The sequence below is a fragment of the Cyrtonyx montezumae genome, unplaced genomic scaffold (assembly GCF_038088225.1).
Source record: "Cyrtonyx montezumae isolate F1298 unplaced genomic scaffold, pur_monq_1.0 scaffold_2, whole genome shotgun sequence".
In the NCBI taxonomy this organism is placed as follows: Eukaryota; Metazoa; Chordata; class Aves; order Galliformes; family Odontophoridae; genus Cyrtonyx; species Cyrtonyx montezumae.
Window position 1 is genome coordinate 57,144,681 of NW_027071936.1, and position 26,947 is coordinate 57,171,627.

General features: G+C 35.3%; 2 protein-coding genes across 11 annotated transcripts in view; both read right to left on the reverse strand.

Moving 5' to 3' along the window:
• JAKMIP1 (janus kinase and microtubule interacting protein 1) overlaps positions 1-26,947 on the reverse strand; it is an 88,688-nt gene that overhangs the window by 34,972 nt on the left and 26,769 nt on the right. For 7 of the 10 annotated variants that reach the window (XM_065735801.1, XM_065735807.1, XM_065735806.1 and 4 more), the window contains exons 4-12: positions 18,889-19,098; positions 18,043-18,162; positions 16,713-16,844; positions 15,834-15,980; positions 15,080-15,220; positions 12,140-12,199; positions 5,403-5,531; positions 4,054-4,182; positions 2,191-2,274 (exon numbers count right to left, since the gene is read on the reverse strand). In XM_065735801.1, the coding sequence (XP_065591873.1) occupies positions 2,191-2,274; positions 4,054-4,182; positions 5,403-5,531; positions 12,140-12,199; positions 15,080-15,220; positions 15,834-15,980; positions 16,713-16,844; positions 18,043-18,162; positions 18,889-19,098 (1,152 nt within the window). The remainder of the gene's footprint in view (positions 1-2,190; positions 2,275-4,053; positions 4,183-5,402; positions 5,532-12,139; positions 12,200-15,079; positions 15,221-15,833; positions 15,981-16,712; positions 16,845-18,042; positions 18,163-18,888; positions 19,099-26,947) is intronic. The other 3 variants (XM_065735809.1, XM_065735811.1, XM_065735810.1) reach the window with 1 other exon arrangement.
• Positions 8,334-8,748, reverse strand: LOC136048266 (uncharacterized). The gene has a single exon (XM_065735826.1). It carries the CDS (start codon positions 8,595-8,597, stop codon positions 8,406-8,408), a length of 192 nt encoding a protein of 63 aa, XP_065591898.1. The 5' UTR covers positions 8,598-8,748; the 3' UTR covers positions 8,334-8,405.

A 26,947-nucleotide genomic window follows, 5' to 3' on the forward strand; every position in this document is an offset into this window, starting at 1 on the left:
ATGTTCACACCTAATGGATTTTAACATCCAAATTCACTCTACTTCACTCCATAGAGAAAAGTATTTACACAACCCTAGCTCATTGTGCTATAAGATTTTATTTCCTAGGTAAATAAGACAATTTGTTTAAATTCTAAATCTTTTTGCTAAAGTATTAAGGCTGATACTTTTACTCAGCAAGGTGTTTGCACATCGATGCTGCAGTAGAAAACAATGAAATCAGGTTATCAAGTTAAAAGCAACTAACCAAGAATACTGTACTAAGATTAGTACTGAAAAGCATAGTATTTGTCAAGAACTTTTGAAATAAAATAAATGAATGACATAGTAAAAGAAATTATCTTTTAACTTAATTTTGGAAAATTTCTATGTTCTGGACTGAATTTGATATCAAGAGAACTGTTCAAGTCCTTGCAGCTTCTGTTTCATACAGTTGTAATGTCAGACTATAATTTCCTGCAATAACACCCTAGAATCTTATAATTCATTGCTTCCTTTATGAAAATGTTTTATGGACTGGTTCTCCAAATGAACATTTCACAAGTATTACTAAACAGTCAGCATTATTATGTACTCCTAGATGATAAAGTAATTTTAAAAAATGACATAGGGCACAAAGAAGTCAGTTGATTATCACAATCATTTATTTTGTTGAATATAAAGACTAACAGATTAGGAAAACTAAGTAGGTTCTTCAGCTTTCAGGTAGACACTGTGACAACTGTGAAAAGCTAATATTCAGGGTACAAACTAGCCCAATAAGAACACTATTGTAATGCTCAATGTCATATCCCTGTTGGCCTTCTCAGGATTATTAAGAAAACTAAAATGTCATAAATGTGGTTAAGTGTCCCATAACGTAATAAACTACCTAAATACTAATTTCTAGACATATATTTTCCATATTGTCATTCAAAAACAGAAGTTCCAGAAGTAATTTCTTGTCTGTGTATCCATTTTCACTTGTCATATTTATATACACACTGCTTGCATTTTGCACTTCAGTAGTCAATTATTTTGTTGTTATTTTCAATTACAGTGGTTTGCCTACATCACCATCATCATCAACGCATGAAAATGTCAGCAGTCGATCCTCATGAGGTTTTCAGTTCCAATTATTCTTCCAAAACCTCAATGAGTCATCATTTTTAGATTGATTACATGTTCTTTTCTTTAGTAATATTTTATTTACATAGAATTTACTAATCAAATTGCAGTTGGTGTGGAAGTGAGCACAAACAATTTTTTAACAGTTTTTGTCTTCAATTTAAATACGATTCCAATATGTGCAAACTTATACAGAAACTTAAAGAAAGTTATCTTACACAGAACTATAAACTATATGGAAACTATAAAAATATCAATAGCATTCACCTGACATGGTTTGTATGTTGCTTTCACTTGGTGCTCTAGCATTACTAGTCTTTGAAATGTGTATCTATAGATAAATATATCCAATTTTATTGCCATATGCGACCTGTAATCTTAATATTTGTGTTTTAAACAATAAATAAATGATAACATCCAATTTTCTCAGTCTGTTCTAGTAGTTATGCAAGTGAACATCTTTTAAATCCACAATTCACTCTCTAACCAAGATTGTCAGGAAGACTAGGTATTATTAAATATGCATCACCAGCCAGATCTTTACTAGTTATTTACAAGGTATACTGAAGCCAAATTTTACACTGTGTAATGTTGTGGGAATTTGAAAGCAGCTGTGTCATCCAAGAACTGAAGCTCAGAAGAGCTTACACAGCTTCCAATGGTCAGATACACTCAGCAGTTCATTGTTCCAGAATATGGAAAAGTTAAGAAAAATTTCTAAATTTTCCTGTGTTACACACCAAAAATATTCTAATATGATGACTATTACTTATCTTTTTTGAATTTATAGCAAAGATGGGACAGAAAAGAGAAGAAAACCTGTACTGAGTGATGGTAGGAACAGAATTAGAATGCATGTATATGTGTGGATGTTTTTGTATTACACTGGGTGTATTATGTTTTAGAAAATGAACCTTTGGTGGTTAGCACATTTACCAATTTCCTTCAAATAATCCACTGCTGGAGTAGGAATTAAGCTGCATCAGACACATTAACACACCAGCAAGCTATGAAGATGGCAAGGGCACCACTGCATGCAAGGGAGAAAATGATGTTGTAGAGGACATTAAGAGAGCCTTTTACCTGTCCTTTCTCAATTAGAGCTTTCTCCAGGTCTTCAATTTTTGCCTGACATCGAAGAAGATCAGCTTGCAGTTGCTCACGAGTCTGGGGAAAAAAAGAAAATTGTATTACAAAGTGTATACATATGCACGTGCATCTATACAGATACATATGTTTAATTGCATATGGAATCAAAGTTACTCTCTTGTGGATCATCCAATCAGCTTTTAATGCTTTTCATTAAAATAAATACTCTTTAATAAACTCAAAAGCATTTAAAGCCATCAATTTAAGAGCATTTTTCATTCCTAGTTTGACATCTCTAGTCTATATATATTCTGTGACAAAATAATGTTAGGAACTAAAAGAGCTCTTCATAGAAAGCTATTCATAAGCTTTTACAATACAAGACAGTTAGGGAAAAAAGTGCAGGACAGAATTGCAGTAAGTATGATTAAGTTCATAACAAGTGTGCAATACCAGATTTCAAGAGCCATATGAAAATAAAGCATACTGACTCCAAATAATGCATTTGTCCTTTAAATAGCATACACCACTGCATTCTCCTCTTTCTGTACAATTGTTAAACCATCTACCCACCAGGTTCAGAGATGCCCTAAAAGGGACTGAATCATACAAGTGAACAAACAAAAAATGTACAAAACAAAAGATGTCTGGAGATTTGCAGTAACTGAGGCTCCTTAAGCTACCACATTGTTCTTCCTACCCAACTTCAGCTACTTTTTCCACATAAGCAGTTCAAAAATTCCCAAGAGGATTTCCTTCTCCACCTTGATGTCATTACTGTTTACCTTAAGCCTCATCCAAAAGTACCAGCAAATATTCATCACACCAGAACAGTGGGCCCTGCAAAACTAATCATGCAAAAAGCTACCTTCTGAAAACCTTTGGATACTCTCAAAAATGTCAATGGAGTAATCACTTTGCAAAAGATAATTTTAAAAAGCTATTACAAAAATATTCATAACACTGTCTTCCTTCCCATGGAGGCAGGAGGAAATAGGCAATGATCTTGCAAAATTTCCAAGTGCATCAGTGCCTCTGAAATCATAATTTAATAGTAGCTGTAGTAGTGTTGACGCACCACTAAACAAAAATGTGGTGACAGGCAAGGTACCAAGCCTATGGTGTTACACCACCCAGTTCTGTCCCAACATCTACAACTAGACTGAGAAAGGATCTCTGAAGTCCCTGTTACTTTTCCTAGCTGAACTTCCTACATTGGGTCCTAAACATGAATGAGCTTTTTTATGAAGCTGAGAGCATTTAAATAAAGCTGTACAGCAAGAATTATGCTATGGAAAGAACTGTATTTTACAGGGAAAAAAAAAAAGTTAAGTTTGGCTGAGAGCCATTTCAAACAAGCTTGAAAAAAAAAGATGAAAACTTTTCTGCAGATATTGTACATTCTTTTTAAAACTTATCTTGAGATCTTATTAGGAAAAATTTCTTCTCCAAAGGAGCAGTCAGATTCTGGAATGGGCTGCCCAGAGAGAGCAGATTTATAATATATTGTTGCATTAAAAATAATATGGGACTTGTTACAACTTATTCTCTTAAGCACTTCAAATCCATCATATTGCTATCCAAAGTGCAAGTTCTTCTGGAATATCATTCACAATAACAGCATTTTACTAATGAAATCTTTTACACATTGTTCATGTTGAACTGAAAGATCATTATATTTTGTTCTGAATGCACCAGGAGGATCTTAATGGTTGCCTTACTGATATTATCCTTTTATCCTCAAGAATTTTGTACTATGTGTTTTACTGACCTGTAAAGATGTCTCCTGTGATTCAAAATTTGTTCAGTTTTTTCAAATATTTCAGAGATAAAAGAAATTGCAGTTAAAATAATTACCCTTGCTTCTCTCTCTGCATCCAGGGTCCCACCAACTTGTTCTTGAAGCAATGCATATGCTCTTTGCAAAGCTTGATACTCTCTTGTTAGCTGGCAGAATCTTAGTTCAGCTTCTTCTTTAGGTGTGCTCTTAGTGAAGAGGAAAAAGAGGTGTATGTATGTAACACTAAGAACACATATTTTTGTATGTATAGACATGCATAACAAGTAACACAACTCTGCTCAAAGTTCAAAAAGGCCTTAAAAAATGACGTGGGTAGAAGTGGAAGGAAAGATGATTTAAAAATGAAAGAAATGTGGAGATCAGCAATCACATTTACCTTATAATTGAAGAACAGCATAAGCTGCTTTTATAAAGCAGTAATACATAGAAACGGCAAGAAACTGACTGAGAGAACATGAAGGGAAACAGTTTGGTTCATCACTTCTCTTCATCACTTCCAGTGCCACAAGGTATAAATCCTACTTGCCATGCAGTCCATGGCTCCATTACTCTGTCGCTACCACACCAGTGTAAAGCTCTTTAGCAGCACAAGCACACTAACACAGCAGTTACAACTCAACAGAATTAAGATGGGCTTGTTTTTGTTTTTTTAAACAGGAAATAACATTAATGTCTTCAGTTGCTTAGAATTTTGAACAACTGATATCAACGATATCAAGATTTTTTCTATAGTGCTGAGGGCAAAAATGTCCTTTACTTTAATAATTTTTGCTCTTGGAAGTCAGGCTACAAGGAAAAGAGATTAAAATATTATTAGATATTAAGGCTAGAAAAATAGGAAGCCTGTTGTGAGTGAAAATGTGACACATAACCTAGCAAAAAGGATAGAAAGATGAAAGAGTATCTAATTCATGCTTTGTGCTCAGCCCTGCAATCTTCTGAAGTAGGCCAACTGCAATCTGTCTTATAGAGCTTAAACAAAATGTGACAGGAGGTATTTACTCCCTATGGTCACTACAGCCTTAATGAATTACAAAAGCTTCTCTCAGTATGTCAAAAACAGGAAGAAAAACATGGTTGTCTTAAAAGTCAAATAAACTATAAAGTCTAAAGGCAAACCATTGTCTAGGAACTTGGTTTCTGGCAAAGCAACACATCTATTCATTTCTTGAACTCTTTCTTACTGGTCAAAAGAAAAGCACAGTTTTGTTTCTCAGCTCAGTATCAAACAAATCTGTCAGGCAGAATCTTAACATTCGTTATATTACAGGGACTGTGGGGTTTCAAACTGGACTTGAAACAAAGCCAAACAATTCTCTGCCATATCTTATGTAGTTCTTGTGGCAGAGTAGTTGAAAAATAGTTGCACTTAGAGTCTGTTAAGAACAAATCACCTGCTACTTACATCTTCCAAATCTTCCTCTGGTGTTGCTGGCGTCCTGTCTGTTTTATCTGTGTTATATGAAGTTACAGATGATGTTTCTGAATCTAAGGATTCTTCATCAAATCCAAAAAATGTCTCCACAACATGTCTCTGAAAAGTTAGTTTCCTTCAGTTATTAGCAGAACAGTTAGAAAACCCCAATGACCCCGTAAACAGCAGTGAAGTTCTTCTCTGATCACTCAGGAGGAAAAGTGGCTCCTGTGTAAACTCTTGTTCCATTGAATTAGTTACTTTTCTAGCATCATCTGCTTAAGTAGATGCGAAGACTGACCTCCAAACAGTCATGAGAAACTGTCAATAAATTAATGCTGTAGCACAAAGCTACAAACTGATTACCAAAGCCATAGAGATCTGTCAAGATTCACAATGGAGGACTGCAGTATCTACTGAGAAGTAACCAAACCAACAGAATGTAACATATAAGGTTTCAAAAAAAAACCCAAAAATATTCCAAAGAAATGTGTAGAATAAAAGTAGCCATTCATATAACTTAAAAAAAAAAAAAGAATAAGAAAAAATATATATTTTTTGTAAAATTCTACTTAAAATTATGAATGTCTGATCAGTATGGTAAATGTATGTAAAATAGTACGGTACTATTAGTGACTGCAATAATCTTTTCAACATTCTAAAATAACCTTTTCCAAATTCATGTTCAGGAAGCAGCAAATGTCTACAGAAGATTTTGCTGTTCAAAAATATGAAAATATTGTTTTAAAGTTCAGCTAGAAATACAGTTTTTCGAATATTGCTCCTTCCAAAATAACATCAGAATTTCACTATTATTAACGAAGATGAATGAAGGGTATCATTTTACACTATGCAAGTGTTCTGGTAATGCACAGAAACTCAAAGGAGTAAAACCAAGTAAATTAACATAAAGATGCATACTGCTAGAAAAATTAAGTCATGTTATGAAGCACAATAGACAGAGAGGTGTCTTCACGAAGGTGAAGAAAAGTCTGCTTTCTAGTCTCTGCATTTTTTGGCACTGCTTGACATTGAATCACAGATGCTGTGATTTTAAAATAGCCACCACCGCCACAACAACAAAGCAGTAACTATAAAATACAGGCTGTATGTGAATAGATAACAGCCCTGCTCAATAAATAAGCCTAAAGAATGAAAAACAGTCACTATTAGTTCACAAAATCAGAATTCTTTGCTTATATCTCAGCAAAGTGAATTTGGCTTAGTGAGTGGAATTGTAGGCTATCGATTTCTTTCAAGATACTGAAAGGCTTTTTATTTATTTATTTTTAACCTATCTTTTCTTTTTAAACTATTATTTTTTTTAACCCTACCTCACAATGAATACCAAACATTTACTTTCCAATGATCTAGACTTGTCAAACCTTATATGTTCCTCCCATAGGTCTGAAAAGCACTATTTCCACTTTCTCATAACGCTCCATAATGTACACTCTTTTGGCTCAACATAACTCAAATTAACAATCAGAATTCTCTATCTTGAATTAAGCAGTTCAGTAGAATCAAGCCAGTAGGGGTATGCTGGTGCTTGCATTTACACACACACTGTATTTACAGCCTGCAGCTCTAATCCTCCATGGTCCAGCTCACCAGGTTACCAACAATCCACCAGGTCTAACTCATTTGTTAGCTAAACAACTCCATAATTGTTTCACATACAGCTGATACCACTCATGCTACTGAAGACAGTCTCGAGGCCACGTCCTAAGCCACTGCCTTCCTTGAGATGAGACAACCACATAATAATTCATAATAATTAAAAATACAATTAAAACTGAATTATAAGCTAACTGGTTTTACTAAAAGCTCCAGAAAGGATGTTACGCATCCAGTCACCTTCCCCAAATTGTGGAAATACAGTTCCACATCCATCCATGGATATACAGATACATTTGATCACAGAATCACCAAGATTGGAAAAGACTGACCAGATTATCACCAATAGTTCTCACTAAATCATGTTCTTCAACACAACATCTAAAATTTCATTGAACACCCCCACTGTTGGTGACTCCACCACTTCCCTGGGCAGCCCATTCCAGTGCCTGACCACTCTTTTGGAGAATTATTTCCTAACATCCAGTCTGAATCTCCCCCAGCACAACTTGAAGCCATTCCCTCTAATCCTATCACTTAGTTACTCAAGAGAAGAGGCTGACCCCAAACTCACTACACCTGCATTCAGGTAGCTGAAATGGAGAGGTGGTTATGGTGTCGCATAGGTTGCCAGAAGCTTCTGACCAATCTTTAGAAGCCAATCTTATTTTTGTAAGCTACTGACCCACTAGCATTACTGTTGGATACATTCACAGGAAAAGGAGTGCAGTTGTTGTATAAAAGCCTGTAAAAACCCATTACTATTCACTGTATCCTTTAGGAAGCGCTGTGTTCCTAGCACTGAAAGCCAAGCAGAACTGCCATAGGCACTGATGACAAACACTTCCCTGTGACACTGCCTTCTAGGGAGATTCTACATATAGCCTAAGTGTTGAATCACAGTGGGTTTTGAAAAAAAATATATGCTCATGTACAATACTCACTGGATTTTGGCAACCATATGATTTTCACTGAAGATTCATTCAAGCTTTTCTTAAAAAGCAGGAAAGTCCTCAACAAATTATGCTTATATATTGATTTGTATATTCAATTTTACTTCTAAATCATAACTGAGAAAAGTCATGTGAGTTGCTGAAAAAATCTGATTTGAATTCTCATTTCCTCTGACTACTATAATATATTTGATGGCAATTATTTTTCACATGAATTTATATTAATCCTTACACAAAATTTTGAAGTAAAATTATGCATTAGGCTGTTGTAACTCAAGTATTAAGGCTTCTGCTGAAGTATAACACTCAGTAAATGTAAAAGTTAAGAATGTTATGAAATAAGACATAATACTCTCACATTTTTAATGGTAATCTGATTTCTCATTTCCCAAAGCAGTTACTTCACAGTTAAATATCTAATTTTTCAATAAATTAATCTAACATGATGAAAACTATCCAGGATTAATTTCCCTGTAATGCAATCAGACGTACTAATCAGCAACTTCTTACCTTCATGCTTATATGTCATTTCTTGGCAGCCAGAAAAATACAGGCACACCAAAGCACAGAGGCAGATGAAAAAAGAAAAATACAGTACAAGGAATATGAACTCCATCACGACAGAGTGCAGGCTTTCCCCGGTTGTGAATGCTCCTTATTTCTTAAAGTTTAAGTGAAAAACCAAGTCTGTAGAGACCTGAGGTTTCCAAGGGAACTGGACAATAATGCTTTATTTTTAAAAGCATAACATCATAAATCGTGGAATCACAGAGTTCCATTCTGTGTGTGCAAAACAAACAAACGAAGACCAATACTGTTTCAACAGATTATCTTGGTTATTTCAATTCAAAAACAGGGGGCTTTGGGAGACAAAGCAAGGATAAAAAGGAAACATATCCCAAAAAAACAAAAACAAACAAAAGAAAAAACATGGCACTTGAAAAAAAAAAACCTTTGAAAAGCGAAGGAAAGGAAGATTCACACCTGGCACATTAAAAATAAATCTCTATTTGCTTAGGCTGCTTCACTTCATAAAAAAATATCCTACAGTACCTGAATATCCACAATCATTATATTACTTCTCTAAGAGCTGTGCAGACAACAGAGGTTGTAAAGCCCCATCCCACTATGCTGCTCCTTTCCTCAAGGGGTTGCCAGCACTGTTCTACCGACACCTATCTCCCTTGGCAATTAAAAGAGATCACACTTAAAGCTACATTAGCAACAGTAACCAAGAGCACTTACCGTGCTTCAGAAATAACATAAACATTTAGTTGTAAAATATGTTTAAATTGTAAAATGTTTAAATCCTTGGGACTTTCAAAAGCTTTGCAGCTGAACAAAACATTATTTGGACACAATAGGGCTACAAAGGCTATCAGATTAGCCTGACAAATCATTCACACAAATCTTAGAGACTGACAAATGTATGGCTTGGATTTTGTTCTACCTAACAGGAACACCTGTTAGGAAAATACTTGTGATAGAAATGTCCACACATACTGGACATTATCTGATCAGAGTATCGTGAAAATTAAGGAAGCTGGATGATAAAAGTACCCTTTCAGGAAAAACTGCAACAGTACAGGTGTAAAAGAAAATCATTTAATCATGGAGTGGTTTGGGAAGCTTGGAAGACCAGTTTTAACCCCCTACCATAGGCAGGGTTGCCAACCACTAGACCAGGATACCAAAAGTCTCATCCAATCCGGCCTTGAATGCCTCCACGGATTTCTCCTTCTCCAGTCCTTTCTCCTTCTGAGTGGTTGGCAAGACAGATATAGCCATGATTTCTTCTAACGTTACATATAGGTTACCATCTGTAGGATATAAAAATCTCTCACGGATCATAGACAGAAGTACACTTGCACTGTTCATGTCTCTATAGAAAGTAACTCATCCTAGACTGGAATAATAGTCCAGCGAGAGATATTTTGCAAGAAAAAAACTTATATGGCCTGTTAAGGTACCTGCCTCCAGAGGAGAACAATCAAAACTTAACATTACTACTCCATAATGTACTGCTCAGACTGACATGTCTATATCTCACCACTGTTAGTGGTGTCTGATGTAGCATTTGGTTTGATGAGTTGTACAATTTTCAACCTGATTTCTGAGACAGGCTGTAAAAATTGAGATGGTACAATCCCCATAGGACATCTGAATTAAAGTCCATTCTACATAGATTTAGTAAGTAAAAAAGAGCAGCCAAATTATATAGCCTTGAGAATTTTGATTTATCTTCTTTGATTTAGAACCTAACTAGACTATCTCAAACCATTTTAATTCTCCATTCATGAAATGTGACCTGCAAGAAAAGACTTCCAACCTGAAATAACGTTTTAAATTCCTGCTAAACTAACAATCTACTCATGCATAACTAAGACAAAGCACATTTTGCAGAAGAACTTTGAGAAGATTTTAAATGATATAGCTTTTCATTATAGATGCCTATGTAGATTCAAGCTATTCACTCTATATAATAAAGTAACGAAACAGAATTTCTTTGGCTTATAACAATGATTAAAAAATAAGGTATAAAATGTTAAAATTATCTACAACAATTACATTGTTATTTGGCAACAGGGGAAAGAAGATGGTTGGATGTTAGAAGGTTTTGGATGGTGGAGAGAGAGGGAGAAGGAACTGCTGGGTGTTTTGGTGGTGGTGGTTTTTATAGTTTTTGTTAAACTCTCAACTCCACCTTTAACTCAATATATTTCTAAGAGAATCAGAGAGTGAGGAATAACAATTTGATCTTAAACTGTAAATCAAAAGAGCAAACTTAGTTATGTGATTTGACACTAAGATATAACAACAGATTAGCTGTGTGTGTCTAGCTTACTTTAATGCCTTTCAAAATTATGCTTTGTAGTTCTGCCTTTACACAAAGGCAGCCATCAATACCAAAATCACATATAATATTCAATGGCATGCAATACACTTTTGCATGTGGAAGAATTCAGTTCCACACCTTTGCTTTATCCACACTTCTATATCAGGCTCCATTCTGTCAGACTGCCTCTCTACTGCCATCTTGCACGTGGAATTAATGTAATGGAATAAGTTCACCCTCTACTGCAGTACCACCATCTGCCTCTGACATTGTGGGCCAACAGAACAAAATAGGAGGCATTAGTTTCGGAGTAACCCTTCATATATATAAGGTTCTATTTTAAACTTGTTCACGACAGACAAACTTCCAGGTACAGTACAACAAGAAAAAATAGTTCAGCTTACTGTAATTTTGGCCTTTATCAGCCTTACATTATGTAAAAGAACAGGATATGTAAGATTTATCACTGTGTCTGAATTTTTCTTTCACATGACAAGTACACATCACTATTAGAAACACCACTTAAAGAATTATCACCAACACAGAGAACAGAGCAGGATAAATCTTTCAGAATATGTAAAAGAACACAGAGCTATAAAAAAAAAAAAAAAGCACCACCTGGAGGTCATCAGGAACACATGATGCTGCACACACAGACAACTAGTGCAATACCCACTTACAAAAGCATGTGTCTAGTTATCAGGTATATGACAGTATCTCTCTACTCTTCACTTTCTCATCCTATCTCCCAACCTCACAGGTTCCAGCTGTCAATGCTCAGCTTCGCAAACATAAATCAGTATTCAGCAAAACCAATTACTTTAAAAACAGTACTACAAGCACTGAAGGTACAAAACTCTCAATTTCTGAGTTCTCATTTGTTTTCCCTTTGTACCGTAGAGCAAAATAGTTACTAGAGAAAAATAGTCAGATTTTGTTCTATTTTTATCTACAGAAAAAATCATTTCATCCCTGGCACGAGTTAAAGTTTTCAGTTGCAATTAAGCTATAACTTTCTGCAAGTACTTTAAAGGAGTGTATTTTCTGTAAAATTACACTTTAAATCATCATATCATGTAGGCCTCGAGCCACTCAAACATTTAGGTCACAATGACTAAGAATATGATTTTTTATGCATTAAAAACAAGCTTGCAGAGAGTTCAAATCTTGCAGCTCCTACATTCTCCTTAGAAAAAGTTAATAAATACTAGAGAAAATAGGAGAATTACATGAAATTTTACCATTCATTTAAATTTCAGGTAGTATTTGAAACAATTGCTATTCACAACAACCAGAATGCACAGAAAATGAGTGTTGCTCACCTTTTGAGGCTTCAGAATTTTCTTCTTCTGCTTTTTAGATCGTAATAGTCGTTCCCTTTCCTAGAAAGAAAATGTAACATTTTGGTGTAGATTTCTTCTGAAATATGCATACTTAGATATGCTTAACAGAAATAAATTATACTTAAAAGCTGAGGTAAAGCCAATACAAAGACCATGTCTTTATACTCTTGGACTACACCATGTTGCTGTCACACCACATGGTACTGCAGTTTTATCCCTTTAGCAGAAAAACATTCAGCCACACATTTTACATGCTTGATTGGAAGTTGGCAAGAAAAGGCTTTGTTAAACATTGGACACAGATTTCTGGCAATTTATTTAACTCTTTTACCAAGAAGCTCTCTATGGAAACAGAATTATCTTTCAATATTTCAGTATTTAATTGTCCTGAAGACACATGTTGATAAGCAAAAATAAGTACCAGTCAGATGCAATGTTACACTTAATTTGTAGGGATGATGAGGCAAAATTCTCAAATCCAAAGGCATTTATTCACCAAGATAAATCAGGTCTACCTTAGCCTGTGTCTAGTTTCTAACATGGCTATGGGACGAAATCATAGTTTTCTCTGTTATAACGTGAGAAGATTGTAATATGAAAAATACTAGGTTTCAAAATATTCAAGAACAGAAATGCTGTCTTGAATTTAAAAATTTGAAATGTATGTAAGAAATACAGAGAATGTGGAGAGTGGGGAGGGAAAGTGATGGTATGGGAGACAGGTGATCTATCTAGCTCTACATCTACTTTTAGAAGAATAATAGCAGTTGCAAGTTACCCTCTGGCAGTCATTGCTCACTGTGTATTTCCCTATTCAGAGTTATTTATTATACATGCAGTTCAGAAACAAAACAGCAATTTCACAGTAGAAATCAAAATAAAATAATTCAGCTTTATCAGTACATTGTTCCAATAAATAAGTTTTGGAAAATAAGAAATAATTCAGAAAAAAAATATGGCATCTCTAATACATGTAGCTTTCAAAATTTGGAAAAGTAATGACTGTCAAGGTAGACTGAAGATGATATCTCACAGTGTATGACAATATAACATTAAGTTAAAACTGTAAACACACAGCTGTATTTTAGATGATGTAGGAGAATAATGCTCCATCCTCAGAGAGCTGGGTTAAGTCACAGTCCCTGCTTTAACAATAGGTCTCCTGCTTCCCAAACTGCTGTTCAAGGTAGCCTCTTCTGTCTTTCCTTGTCTACCCTCTTCCATCACTGCAGAATTAAACAAATGCTTCCTAAATCTCCTGCAAAAACTAGCTGCTGAATCACTTGTGTATTTTGTAAGCATCTGAGTTTATCTTGACTGTTTTCCTTTTAAGAACTGGCCAAGAAACCCTAGTTGTGTGAAAATTCAAGTTGATAGGTTTTCAACAGCATCAAAGATACTCTAGAATTGACAATGTAAAGCTATTCAAACAGCCTTATTGCTGAAGACTACCTTTCTTTTCAGCATGTATCACATTGGAATCAGCTGGAGTTAAGATGACTTTTGTGTTAATCGAGTGTGTGACAGGTGGGTCATTCTTGATATTTATGATTCATTTGTATTCTCCTGAGGTGTAATTTGAAGCACAAATGGAATTAGAGTGCACTGCATTCATATTAAAGGCAAAGCATCAATTAGTTTGCACTGACAAGCAAAGCAGTACACTAGTTTACAATTTCTCTTGTTTCTACAGGGAAACTGCACCTCTAAATAGGATACAAAGTAATCAATGAAATATTTTACAATGCTTATTCATTTTATTTTCGCTCTAAAAATAATTAATACTAGATGACCAAAGTTAGGTTGTATTTCCCAAATTTCTGAGTCATACCACTTCAAAGTGAAATATAGGTGAGGTTATATCTGCATATATAGGGAATTTAATGTCATGAGATAGTCCTGGTCTGTAGAATTGTGCTTGAAAGTAAAGCACCATTTCTCTGTGAATCAGCATCTGTGTCTGGATGACACAGTAACACTAGGCAATGCACACAGACGTCTTTGGCGTGATTACAAAGAGAAATCCTTGGTCAAAATCTGACATGAACTGCCAAGAATAGAGACAATGTTCCAAACCAAGTCATAACACATCGTCTTGTTTTACAAGTTTTTATCTTCTATTTTTATTTTCTGTTTTGAGTGATCTGATTGCTTTACCTCTTAGACAGAGTGAGCTCAAATTTGTTGCATCATTATGTAGCTTTCATAGTACTATTTTAGATAGGTCACAGAACAGCCTGTCCAGATTCCAGATGCTGCTCCAGATGCACAATTCTCTCAGAGATGGTACAGAATTTCTGCCAGTACCAGAATGGTGCATCCCAGCATCCAAAATAACACTCAACATCTCTAGTGCAGCTGAAGTGAGTCCCAGACCATGTAAACGTCTATGAGCATCATCTTTAGTCTTTGCAGTCAGAGGGTAGCAGTATGCTATTGTAATACTAAAATATGCTACCTCCAGTTACATGAATCATACATATTTCTGCTTGCTATAAAAACAGAGCGTGGGCAGTTCAGTTAGGTGGAATTATTGTCGTCGTGTATGTTCCTTTGTTTTAGGAGAACTTTTAGGTCAAATGATTTGTTGGATTTACAGCAGAATCTATACCCAATGTGTTTCAGTTATTAAGTTTTGGCACGTGTTCTTCCAATTTCCTCAGTTGCTGACCATCAGTTCTGAAAGAAAGGTGAATGGACTGATGCATCTCTTAGCATAAGCAGTCCATAATTGATAAACACATATACATTGCAATTAAATTCATTCACTACTTGGGAAATAAGCAAGAACAATTCAATGACAAAGAAATTGTTCTGTGCCATTACTACAACTGGAGTTAAAATATTGTTCTCCAATCTTCAGCTTCCCTACCATTGTATATGCATATATATGTGTGTACCAGAGATGAGAAGTATTACCACTGTGAGATCATCAATAACATGCTGCTTTTCTTTGACTTGCAGTCTAAGAAATTCAATTTCTTGTTCATCCCGTGTGCTGCTAAGATCATTTAAAGATGTGTGCCTCTTCAGCACTGGTTGTGCAGATAACTTCTCTTTCTACAAAAATAAAAATGAAATCTGTTATTAAACACAAAGAATATTTAAATTTTCTTTCCATAAAGATAAGAAAATCCTGATGTGTGATGTAGCAACCAAGAATTCTTCAGACTCAACAGTGCATATTCTACTACAGCATAAGGCCTCTTTCACCGGCAAAATATATAACCTGTATGCCTTAGTGTTAGTACTTTGCATAAAATATTTTAGAACAAAATCAAAGAACATAGTCTGGAAAAAATTTAGCAGTCAAGCAGACTCAACAGTCTCAACAGTAGAGCCTTTGGCACATTATAATATCAGTTTTGGCTTTTAATCAGAAAAAAAGAAAAACAATTGTTTTATAAAGCTGATTTTTTAGTTGTACGTTTACAGTTTTCAAATATATTTTTAATCTACTTATTAGTAGGGCAAACCAATACAACATAAAGACACAAAGGAACACCATGCTGTACTTAGAATGTGAATGTTCAGCTGCATTGGCTAACTTGGACAGTTATATCATCCCATTGTTGAGACTCTGAAGAGCCCATCAGAAAAAAAGCTTCACAAGCATTTCCACCTCAGAGTAACTGAGTTCTCCTATAACAAGGCATCAGAAACTATTACTTACCAATTCTACATTTTCCCTTGATAGATTTTTTATTTTTTCTTCCATTCTCTGGATGCACTGCATCATATCGTCATTTTTTTTGCTCATCCTCTTATTTTTTTCAACCAAAGGCTTTAGCTGACTTTCTGTCTCCCGAGAACGTTTCAGCTGCAAATGGCAAAGGAACAACCTAAGCTGTGCTTTAGTTTATAGTTGTAGGAAAGAAAAAAATGTGTGGGCTTTCTCTTCCCTTTTTCATTCGTTAGGAAGTTTAGTTCTTTTGTTAAGTAGCATCTGATATAGACTTCAGTACTAAGAGCCCAAGCAGAAAAGAAATTGTTTTGGTCCTTGGATTTTGCTCTGTCAAAACAGTTATGAAAATATGTAAAACTGATTTCTTGATCAACTAATTTTGTTGTATCTAAATTTCTTGTGAGCAAATATATATAGCATCATGATCTTTCACTAACTTAACTACCTTTTAGTAAACACTTGCTCCTCTAATTAGAAAAAACTATATCTAGAGTGCAAACAGAGCAATGCAAGAGGCAGCCAGAAGTCACAGACTCAATCTCAGCATTCTGTTGACATTTCCAGGCTGCCCAATTTTGCTCCTGTGGTCTTACTATGTTAGGCAATTGAATGAAACAAGTTACTGCTCTTTCACATATTTGTGGCTATTCCATATTTCAGTACTTTTGTTTCATTGACCCTTGAGTAGTTTTCATTTAAAAATATATATATTTTCCCCACAGTGGTTAACCACAGGAGCCTATTTATATTAGTGGTTTTATATAGTATTGTCTCAAAATATGACAAAATCTCCTCCATATCATTTCCAAACTATGTTTCTGAAACCTCAAAGTCAAGCATCAAGAAGAGCTTTTGACTGAGTCATACATGCCTTCCATTTAGAGGGAGACTGCAGTAAAGATGTTGCAGTACTTTAGCATTCTTCAGGGATGTTTTGACTGACTTATGTCCACAGAAAGGATTAGGAGGCTGAATTATCTTGTCTTTACATAATGCAACCTTGAAAGAAAGCATGATGTTCTTGTAAGTACAGAGTAGAGAAAAGCAACTGTACTGGTAAAATTAGTAGACAATTAAAAAAAAAAAAAAGCACACTACTCAGCATCCAGGCAAAGTAGTGAAAATTTCTAACAGTATCCAGGTTAAAAAGCATGCTCTTACATAGTTATTTGTTGGGGGAGAGCTGTTTTTTTGTGTGATTTTTTTTGTTGTTGTTTTTAATTCATGATTATGCTCTCAATTCATCCAGTTTTAGTCTAGTATGGTTCTGTTAACTTCACTAATCTAGATTCAGCCAAGATTTTGGACAGGAAGGTTTCAAAAATTAGTTTTGATAATCATCAAGATATTACAATAAAATTGAGTCCCTTTATTATAAAATAAGCCCTCTTATCTCTAAATGAAAAACTAAGTCTGCTAAAGAAAGAAGAGGTCAATGCTGCACTCAAACTACTGGAAAGAAATTGTGCCCTCACTGTACATAATAGCATTACTTTAGAATCACAAACACAGGTTGCGTGAAGGAAAAATTCTACTTAAAACAAAAAATTCTTTCTACTGCCATTAGGAGTAGGGAATTATAATAGGACAATTTTTTATTATTAAAACTCACCTTGGATTGCAGTCCATGGGAGTTTTCCCATTAATCTCATTACATGCAATTAAGTAGCAATGCAGACTAATAAAATTCATTCTTAAAATTCATATCATTTCTTTAATAAGTTACTATCATTCTCCTAGGATAATTTCACCTACATAAGAAATTTCCCTTGAGAAAGGGGAAGGGAGATTTCTCATCTCCAGAACAAGAATACTTTTAACTCCCAGGTAATACAAGCATGTCACAAAACTATTGTTGAATTTTTCTATTACAAAGATTAATACAGTAATTAAAGGACATGGATTATGCACGTTTTACAGATCATTAGGCAGTGCCACAGTCAAACTGACAGTCAGTTACAATGACCCCAAAATAAATTTATAAAGCTTTATTTCTATGGAACAAAAGAAATTCTATCCATGTCTATGGTAACAAAATAAATATCCATATAAAAATCTCTTATCTTTATATATAATTGATTGCATCCAACCAGGTCTAATTTGTAAATTATTTATAACGCCGACTTTCCAGCATTAATTCATTTACCATAAAAAATGTCCTCCCAGTCACCATCTGTGTTATTACTAATTAATTTACCAGTTCATTTCTTTCATCTGCTAAGAGAGTATTCCTGTCTTCCAGCTTCCTTATTACAGCATTCAGTTCAGCGATTTTCAGCTGAAATCTCCTCACATCTCGTTCATCCAAATGCTGCTCCTTTGCATCAAAGACATATAGATATATAAAATGATCTTTAAAAATATATTTTACAATGCATAAATGTAAAATCATGGTTTAGCAAGTAGATTGTATAAATCTAAAATAGACTTTTACATCAATGTTTCGAAAACTTATTTTAATTAACTGAAAGGCTAAACAGCAACATCCTGTGTAAATGTTACGTGATACCGTACCTGAAATGGGTCTACTTGACAGATGTATGTAAAGATCTAACAGTATAAAAAAAAAAAAAAAAAAGCTAGATATAAATAATTAATCCATTACTGACAAATTCTAGCAAGATTAATAACCATTATCTAGAAGAAGTCTAGTGCATATTACACAGACTAAAAGCACTTGGAACAGTTTTTAAAAGTATGGTCTCACATAATTTCTATAATTATGAAGTAACTCAGGAAAAAAAAAAAAAGCAGGGCTCTAGACAAAGAAAGGCTGGCTTTTGTCACAGAAAACAAGTAAGTTCATGGTTGAAGATTATCGTTCAAGCTCTAAAAGTTCTGTATTCACCTATTTTTCAACAGTCTTTGAAATTCAAGAGGTCCGAGGATTTTCTTACTCATGAGCAAAACACTACATGTAGCACAAGGCCATTTATTGTGAACCAGCCCTTCTAGTAATTTATAAACAACCACAAAACCAATGTGAATACACAGGCAGTAGTTGTTCTGTGCTGGTCATTGGAAGGAAACAGGATTTTCTTACCGGGCTTCCCATCAACTCAGTGATGTCCCCCACTCCCACTGGAAGTTCTCTCTTGGGGCTGCTATGGTACCGCTCTGCCTCCTTCACTTGAACAAGCTGCTCATCCAGAGCTTCTTTCTGAAGGAGAAGTTTCTGGGTATGCCCTGCCTGGATGCCGAGGTCTTTCTCCAGGGCCAGAATCACTCTATCTTTGCCTTTTATCTCATCCATCTAGAAAGAAATAAAGCAAGGAAGTTTCTATAACATCCCCAGTTAAGGACATGCTGCATGCATATCCACAAACCTGCAAAAAAAAAAAAAAAAAAAAAAAAAGTTCTGTTTCTCTCAGATTAATACCGGCAGCCAAAGAGTGGCTGTTCTCTCATCTGAAGCATTTTCCCCTCCCCTTAAAACTGTTTCAGCTCTCACTTGACAATGAGCTTGCTGGGTACAGTCTCAGTTCAAGTGGAAACAAAAATAGATGCAGACATACACGGAAACAAAATATATAGCCACTGAGATTGTCTGCTTCACTTGAGAATACCCAATTCAATATGCTAAAGAGGAACCTCTCTTCAATATGCTAAAGAGGAACCTCTCTTCACTGTCTTCTGGAGAAGCAACACACATCTAAGAAGGTAAGAGGAAAAGAGCCTTTAAAACTCATGTAAGCTCTGTTTTTAAATTTGAGCAATACACATTTGCCCATGTTGACTCTCTTTATTAGTGAAAAATCACACACGCTGAATCTCTTCACAGATGTTTTAAGATCAGAGAACAGACACACAGACACATTTCAACTTAAATCCCTAAGCATGCCTATGCACTTTGTGTACTTTTACTTGTCTCCAGGTGGACAGAAAAGAGCAAATGCATGCAGCACTTTAGAATAAGTGGTAGGAAGAACTAGCTTTTAGACACCATCTATGGTTATTGAACTGCATTGTTCAGTCATAAAACGTACTAATACAAGGGATCTACTGCAGCTCTATTAGGATTTGTCCCCCCACAGCATCAGTGTTACATTCACTTGGTACTATTCCAAATGCCAGAGGAAGTGACAATCTGCAGCAATTACTATAGAAACCATTTTGTTAACAAGAATGTCAACCACTAGTGGTATATTTATTAGAATCATACAATCTCCTTTAGTCTATGAAGTTATTTTCTTGGCCACCTAACTCATGGAATTTGGGAAGAGTATTATAGTCTCATGTAAAAAGAAAAAAAAATCACAAATTTTATTTTTCATAACTGTTACTTTATTTTCTATAGTCCAACACCTGCATCTGTCCTTCAGTCAAATTCCAACCCTACCACTTCATCACAAAATAAAAAATAAAAAGGAAACTAGAATTCTTAAAGTCTGACAGATTGAGTGGTTTACAGGATTAATACAGTCAGATCAGATACAACATACTTCTTCAGAATTCTCATCTTTTTTCAGTCTACAAAGCTTGTAAAATTAGTTTGTGATTAGGATCTGTATGGCAAGGGCTTGGCTAAGTCAATTAAATGAGATTAAAAAAAAATCATTAGATTTGAAGTGAATAAACTGGTCTGGACTGCTCATAAATTTCAATTATTTGTTCTGATGTAGATTTCCTTCCTGATCTGGGAAGGCCAGAAAGATCTTAATATCTTCCAGTAAGTTAATTCAAACTTGTGTCACTTTTAACTATGTCAAGATCTTTCAGGACAACTATGCAGTTTTTATTAATGGAAGAATTTGTAACATGCAGGGTTTCAGAGGGACTGTGCAGTAAACAGCAATGACAAAAATTAAGCAGCTGCTTCATTCACTGAATGCTATCTGTCATGCACACAGATCTGTCAGTGGTCCCACTTCAGAGGAAAAAGTGTCATGTAACTAAATACTGTGGACTCTCTGTTTGATTCTGTTACACAGGTGTTCATTCTGAAATAAATGGAACATCAATTTGACTATGTGAGGCATACACTTCACAAAGAAGAACTAACATTATGTAGGCAGCATAGATTTTAGTCACCCAATTAGTAACACATTTCTTATTCTTGATATTCTCACAGTTGAAATGCTAAATGGGATGACGCAGGTGTTTAAGTTGGAAGAAAACAGAAAGGAAAAATTTCAGTACAGACTGCTGTTTGATGAGTTGTATTAGAACATCTCTTGAAACATCATCAGAGACATTGTGCCCAAGTCACCCTTCCATATGCTTCCATTCATAGAGATCAAACACAGATGGCCCATGGTGAAGAATGGCTTTGAGGTAGGGTTAGGGGAAGGCAAGGATGAAGGCAGAATTCTTCTCTGGACTTTCTAGTTTTTCTAGATCATCTACATTTGATGAAACTTTAAGAAAAAAGTTTCAGTGAAGTATAAAAATCACTTATATATTGATAACAATTGATAATAGCAATGTAATAGTCATCACTACAGACCCTTTTCTATACATATGTTAAGTTGCAGGCACACACAATATCTCTTACATTAATAAATGTGAATACATACACGCAAAAAAAAACCCCACTGAATTAATGTTAATTTCATTACAAGTACAAAATAGAGTTATTTTATTGAAGTAACTTAAAACAAATAGAAAGATATGAATAGAAGAGCAGCAACAGCACCTCTGCCTTGAATCGTTTCAGCTGTTTGGTTCATGATACAACTTTTATTTTCCTGAAGAGAACAGTCACACACATATGATGCTTTCAATATAAATACCTCAACCCAATCACTGCCTTACTTATCTTAAATTAACCCAAAACCCAACTCAGAAGTTTTCCATCTTTCTTCTGACTAGCACTTGTAAAGATGAAAAAGATAGTAAACTTGTTCATCTTTCCCACTTTGCTGCAGTGCATACGCTGTTGCTAACGACGCTTTCCTTAACCCAAAAATTATCACTGCTGTACTATGCTTTAGTTTTTACTATATTAAACAAAAAATTCACACTTCCTCTCAATGACGTGCACTGACTAACTGTAGCTCATTTATCCATATGTAATGTTAGCTTGACATGTTTCCTTTCTATTAGCAGTTTGCCATGTTTGCAGGCAAGCATTTTCATGCCTTCTCCCATGCTGCGTTTCCAGGTTAAGGGACTCAAATAGCCATTTGGTTACCAGACTAACCACAAATTCCTCTTAAATATCTCGCTTTTTTATGATACTTCTAAAATACAAAAGAGAAAAATGAAAAAGCGTCAATACTTAATGGTAATTGCACCACTGAGAATTCAATTTATTTTCTGGTTACCTAACAGCATGTCTAAACTAGCAAATCCCTGAGAACCTAAGAGGTGGGAAGTATGTTTTAGGAATTCAAAACATTCTCTACTGGAAGTTCAGGTATGCCAAGGCCAGCACTGGACTGAAGCTAATATGTCTGGGTGGATCAAGTCTCACCTGATGATTTTTTACCTGATCCTAAGCAAGTAGAAGACTTTCCACTCTTCTTCAAGCCCTCATGGTTCAGGGAGCCATAGCAGGTGCCTACAGGAGGTCTCTGCATCTGTGGCATAGTGTAGCTGAGCTAAGCAACACACAGCAACTGAAAGCTGACTACACTGCTCTTGTACTTTTGTGTACTCCTTCCTGTAAAATCATTTAAGAACTCTCAGTAAGATACAAAGAGTAGAGACCATCCTTTAATCCATAGTATTTAGAATAGACCACAATCCATGAATTGATCTCAAAGGGAATATGTTGAATCAGACATATCATCCCAGAAATTCCTTCCAACTCGCTGTTTTAGTTGCTGAGTTGTTCTCAGTTTTTAAACATTACCTTTTTATTTTTTGCAGCTACATAATATAACAGGAATGCACAAATTCTTCTGCATTCTTCTTTGCATAGATTTTAAAGCATTTCTGAAATGTCACATTTTTAATGCAATTAAGCATGGTACAATTCAGTATAAAAAGCCTGTGGTCAGTAGGCAATAGAGCAACAAAATGTTAGAATTTATTTTCATTTACATACTTTTAGAATTAGCAGAAATAACATCAGAAAGAGCGCTATAAAGAAGGTAAGGTCTACAATCAGCAGCTGCAGGGGTTATTACTACAAATCATCCTGGTGTTGTTGGCTAAAATTACAGTTTTCTAAAGTATCATTTCTTAATTAATGGGTTTTATACTGTCAAATGGTAGTTGCTGAATGCAGCGATTACCTGCATTGCAAAGAGCCAACATTCATAGCCTATTCCAGAATTACACAGTTTTCTAAAACACAGCCATCTAAAAATCTCCCAAAACCTATAAGAAAAGAGCAGAAATAAGTGTTTTAATAACGTTTATCAAGCATGAAAGAAAGCTAAGCTAGACATTGGAAAATGTATCTCTGTGCCAATTATCCCACACTTCAATAGTGACAATAAAAGTAAGTCAGAGACCTCTGGGGGAACTTTAGCTTCTCACAAAGTTGAAAGAGAAATTCCCAGGGAATTAATAGCTAGCTCTATCAAAGCAGTGAGATACTCAATTTTCAAAATGGAAAAAGCCAGCTGCAGCATGCCCAAGTGTAGGACCCTCTTCTTTACTTGTCCATATCAAAATTATTTGCTAGCTAACAGAACAGCATTCTACAGCCTTTTGCTCCAGAAGAAACTGAGTTCAAATTTATCCTGAATATTTGAGGTTAAATAAATAAATAAGGCATATCTTGACAGGATCACTCATTACTAAGGAAAACACACTGTAAGCTACTTGAGTTTTTAAGATAGAACTAACTGGAAGTGACACATTTTACATTTCACAGGATCATGGTATTATAGGAAATGAAAGGGACCACTAGAGATTATGGAGTCCAGCCCCGCTAAAGCAGTTCCCTACAGTAGGCTGCACAGGAAGGCATCCAAATGGGTCTTGAATATTTCTAGAGAAAGAGATTCTTGCCAGAGAAAGAGATTCACAAGCCTTTTGAGCAACCTTTTAAGCTTTCCTTTCACTCTCACAGTAAAGAATTTTTCCTTCATGTTCCATCTGTGCCTTCTTGTCCTGCTGCTGGGCACCAATGAAAAGAGCCTGCCCTCGTCCGCTTGACTTCCACCAATTACATATTTATGAGCACTGATAAAATTCCCCCTTCAGTCTTCTCTTCTCTGAGCTGAGGTGCCAGCCTTCCCACATGAGGGAGATACTCCAGATCCCTCACCATCTTTATGGCCCTTTGCTGACTTCTCTCCAGCAGTTCCAGGAAGATAAAACAATGATGGTAAGCTCACTTGAAGGGACAAACCAGAATATTCCTGTGCTTCTTGACAGTAGACATAATCACTTATTTGTTTGCTACTTATCTAGAAACCCCAAGGGAGAGAGAGAAAAGATGTGAGATGCCCAGTGGAGAAGGGTTATATACTGGTAGATGGGATTTACTCTTAACTGTCATCATTGCAATTTTTCTAAACCAATAGCCAGTATTTTCCTCCAATAACTTATCCAATTCTTTTAAAGTTTGCATATCTAAGGAGCAGATTAAAAGTTTTGCAAAACTATACAAGAAACACTATCAAGGCAGACAACACCAGAAATTTTCAGTAGGTATACTGCACATTTCTCAATGTAATCCAAACTTAAGCAGATTTTTTTAATCTGTGTGCCTCACCATACATCATTTCTGTGAGTTTTTAATACCATACAAGAAGTTGAATATTTTTAAAGGAAAAAAAAAAATCACATTAGTGATCCACATACCAAAATTGAGTCCTAAGAAAATATTAGGCATAAACACAAAACACTGAGCCTGTATTGTAAGGCACTTCCATTAGAACTGCTAGATTTATGAAAAAAACAAGGCTTGGGTGAGATGTTGCTCTGTTAGCTCCTGAGAGGACAAGCATAAACTCTTTAAAGGTCCGAAAAAGTAGTATTATTTGCAGTCTTAAATGCTAAAACAAAGTATAGATCACAGTCATAAAACACTTAAGGTGGTAGAAGGGTCTTTTTGCTGAGCCTTGGTATGCAGCTCAAACAGGCTTCTCAAACAGATGGCAAAATCCAGAGAAGCAGCCTATAATTTGATATCGGCAGCTGCGAACAAAATACATGCACCATTGATTGGGTGACAAGAAGCATGTTACTGAAGTCTCTACCCAGCCACGCCTGGCCGTACACACTAGGAAGATTAAAAACTCAACTTTACAGTTTGGAAATTCAGTGTTTGGAAGAAGCAGCAAAACACATGCAATATTTGCGCTGCACAAGTGCAGTTAAAAAAGCCATGCCAAATCCCTCTTTTCAGGCCTCGGAGCAGCAATAGAATACAAATTCCCTCTGCCAACAGCAACTACCAGAATTTTGAGAGAGAAAAAGTCTCAGCACCAGCTGCACTACAAACTATGCAGCCTTAAAAATAGCAAAATCCTCACAAGAATGGTGAAAAAATGAATTTTATCATGAAACTATTGCAGCCATTGAAAAGAATTCAGTTTAGGTTTTAGATGGAAGGTTAAACTTTCGTTCCTACCATTTTTCACAATTTACTAGAAAGAACTGCTAAATCTTGGAAAGCCGATTTTTATTTGGTCATCTAAATTTTACCCCTTAAAAACTGAAGAGAATAACGCATGTAACATCTTCACATCCACTTCCCAGATGAAGAAATGGAATGCACTGTCCACGAGCTTGTGGATGACATCAAACCTGGGGAAGCAGTTGCTGCACTAGGGGAGATGTCTGCCATTCAGAGGGACTTTGGCGTGCTGGAGAAATGGGTCAGGTATTCACCAAAGACAGATATAAACTCTTGCCCTTCAAGTGGTTTAAGTTCTTCAGCAGGAAAGCGTGGAAGCCAGTTTCAGTTGGCAGTGTTGCAGGGATAAAAAAGAAAAAGAAAAAAAAAGAAAAGCAAACAAGAAAAGGCTTTTGTGTCCTGGAGGGCAAGTTGGATGTGGGTCAGTAGTGAGATTTTATTTCTCAAATTAACTTGATACTGGACCAAACAAGGAGGAGTGCAGTCAGAAGGATGAGAGAAGTGATTTAGCTTTTAATTTAGCACTTGAGAAACCACACCAGGAGGAAAGTAGCCACTTCAGAGCCCTATGCAAAACAAAAATCAAACAAAAAAAACAGACTAGTACAACCACTATGGTGCTACAGAAGGCGTCATTCAAAGAAAGAGTGAAGGAGCAGGACTTGTTTTGCTGAAGAAAAGATTGCAGGATTCATACAAGAATCATATTTTCAGGTGCTGCATTACATATATTTGGGAAATTTTGATGAGAGTAAGGATTCCACATTGGGACTTTGAATTCATGCAGTAATTAGCATAATAACAGATCAGGCTGAAAGGGTTATAGTAACTAGGGTTACCGTGGGCATGTGGCCAATAACTAGTGGGATTCCCCAGGGCTCCATTTTAGTCTTGGTTCTGTCCTATGTCTTTTTGGTGGCGTTTTTGTTGTTGTTGTTTTGTTTTTTGTTTTGTTTTTAAGTGACCTGGACAAATTAACTTGATAGCTGATTTCAACCTTCTAAACATCAGTCCCAAAAATAACTTTGTATACTTTTATTCTAGGAACAACAGAAGTATTTTTCTCCTTGTAAATGTGAATCTGTAGTAATAGTACATTACTGTCTAGAGAACTTCTGTAAGGTTGTCTGCAAATAAAAAATGAAATAAGCAAAGCTAATTCCTCCAGTCTGCTATGCATCATCAAACATGGATCTGACACTGCATCTAATAGGATCAGTTTTATTGATTTTCTGGATAAGAAACCGGAGTCTATTTTACATTGAAGTGACATAAGTGATTCAATTCATCTCAATCCAAGAATAATTAGGAATATTTAAGATGATATGTGCAAAAGTTCTAATTAAGTTGAATTTTAAAACTAGCAAAAGTTTTGATGTTAAAGATATTGTCAGTAGAGGAAACCGTATTTACCTAAAACCCCACATCACAAAATACAGGATACATGTCATCTGTTTATTCCAAAGTTTAAAATATTACAATGATTATTTTTAACACTGGCAGACAAAATAAATGTTTAAGTTCCTTCTTATGCAACAATATAAACAAAGTAATGTCAAATCAATATAATATATTGATACGTATATAATATGTCAAAATCAAACTATTTACTGCTGAAAAC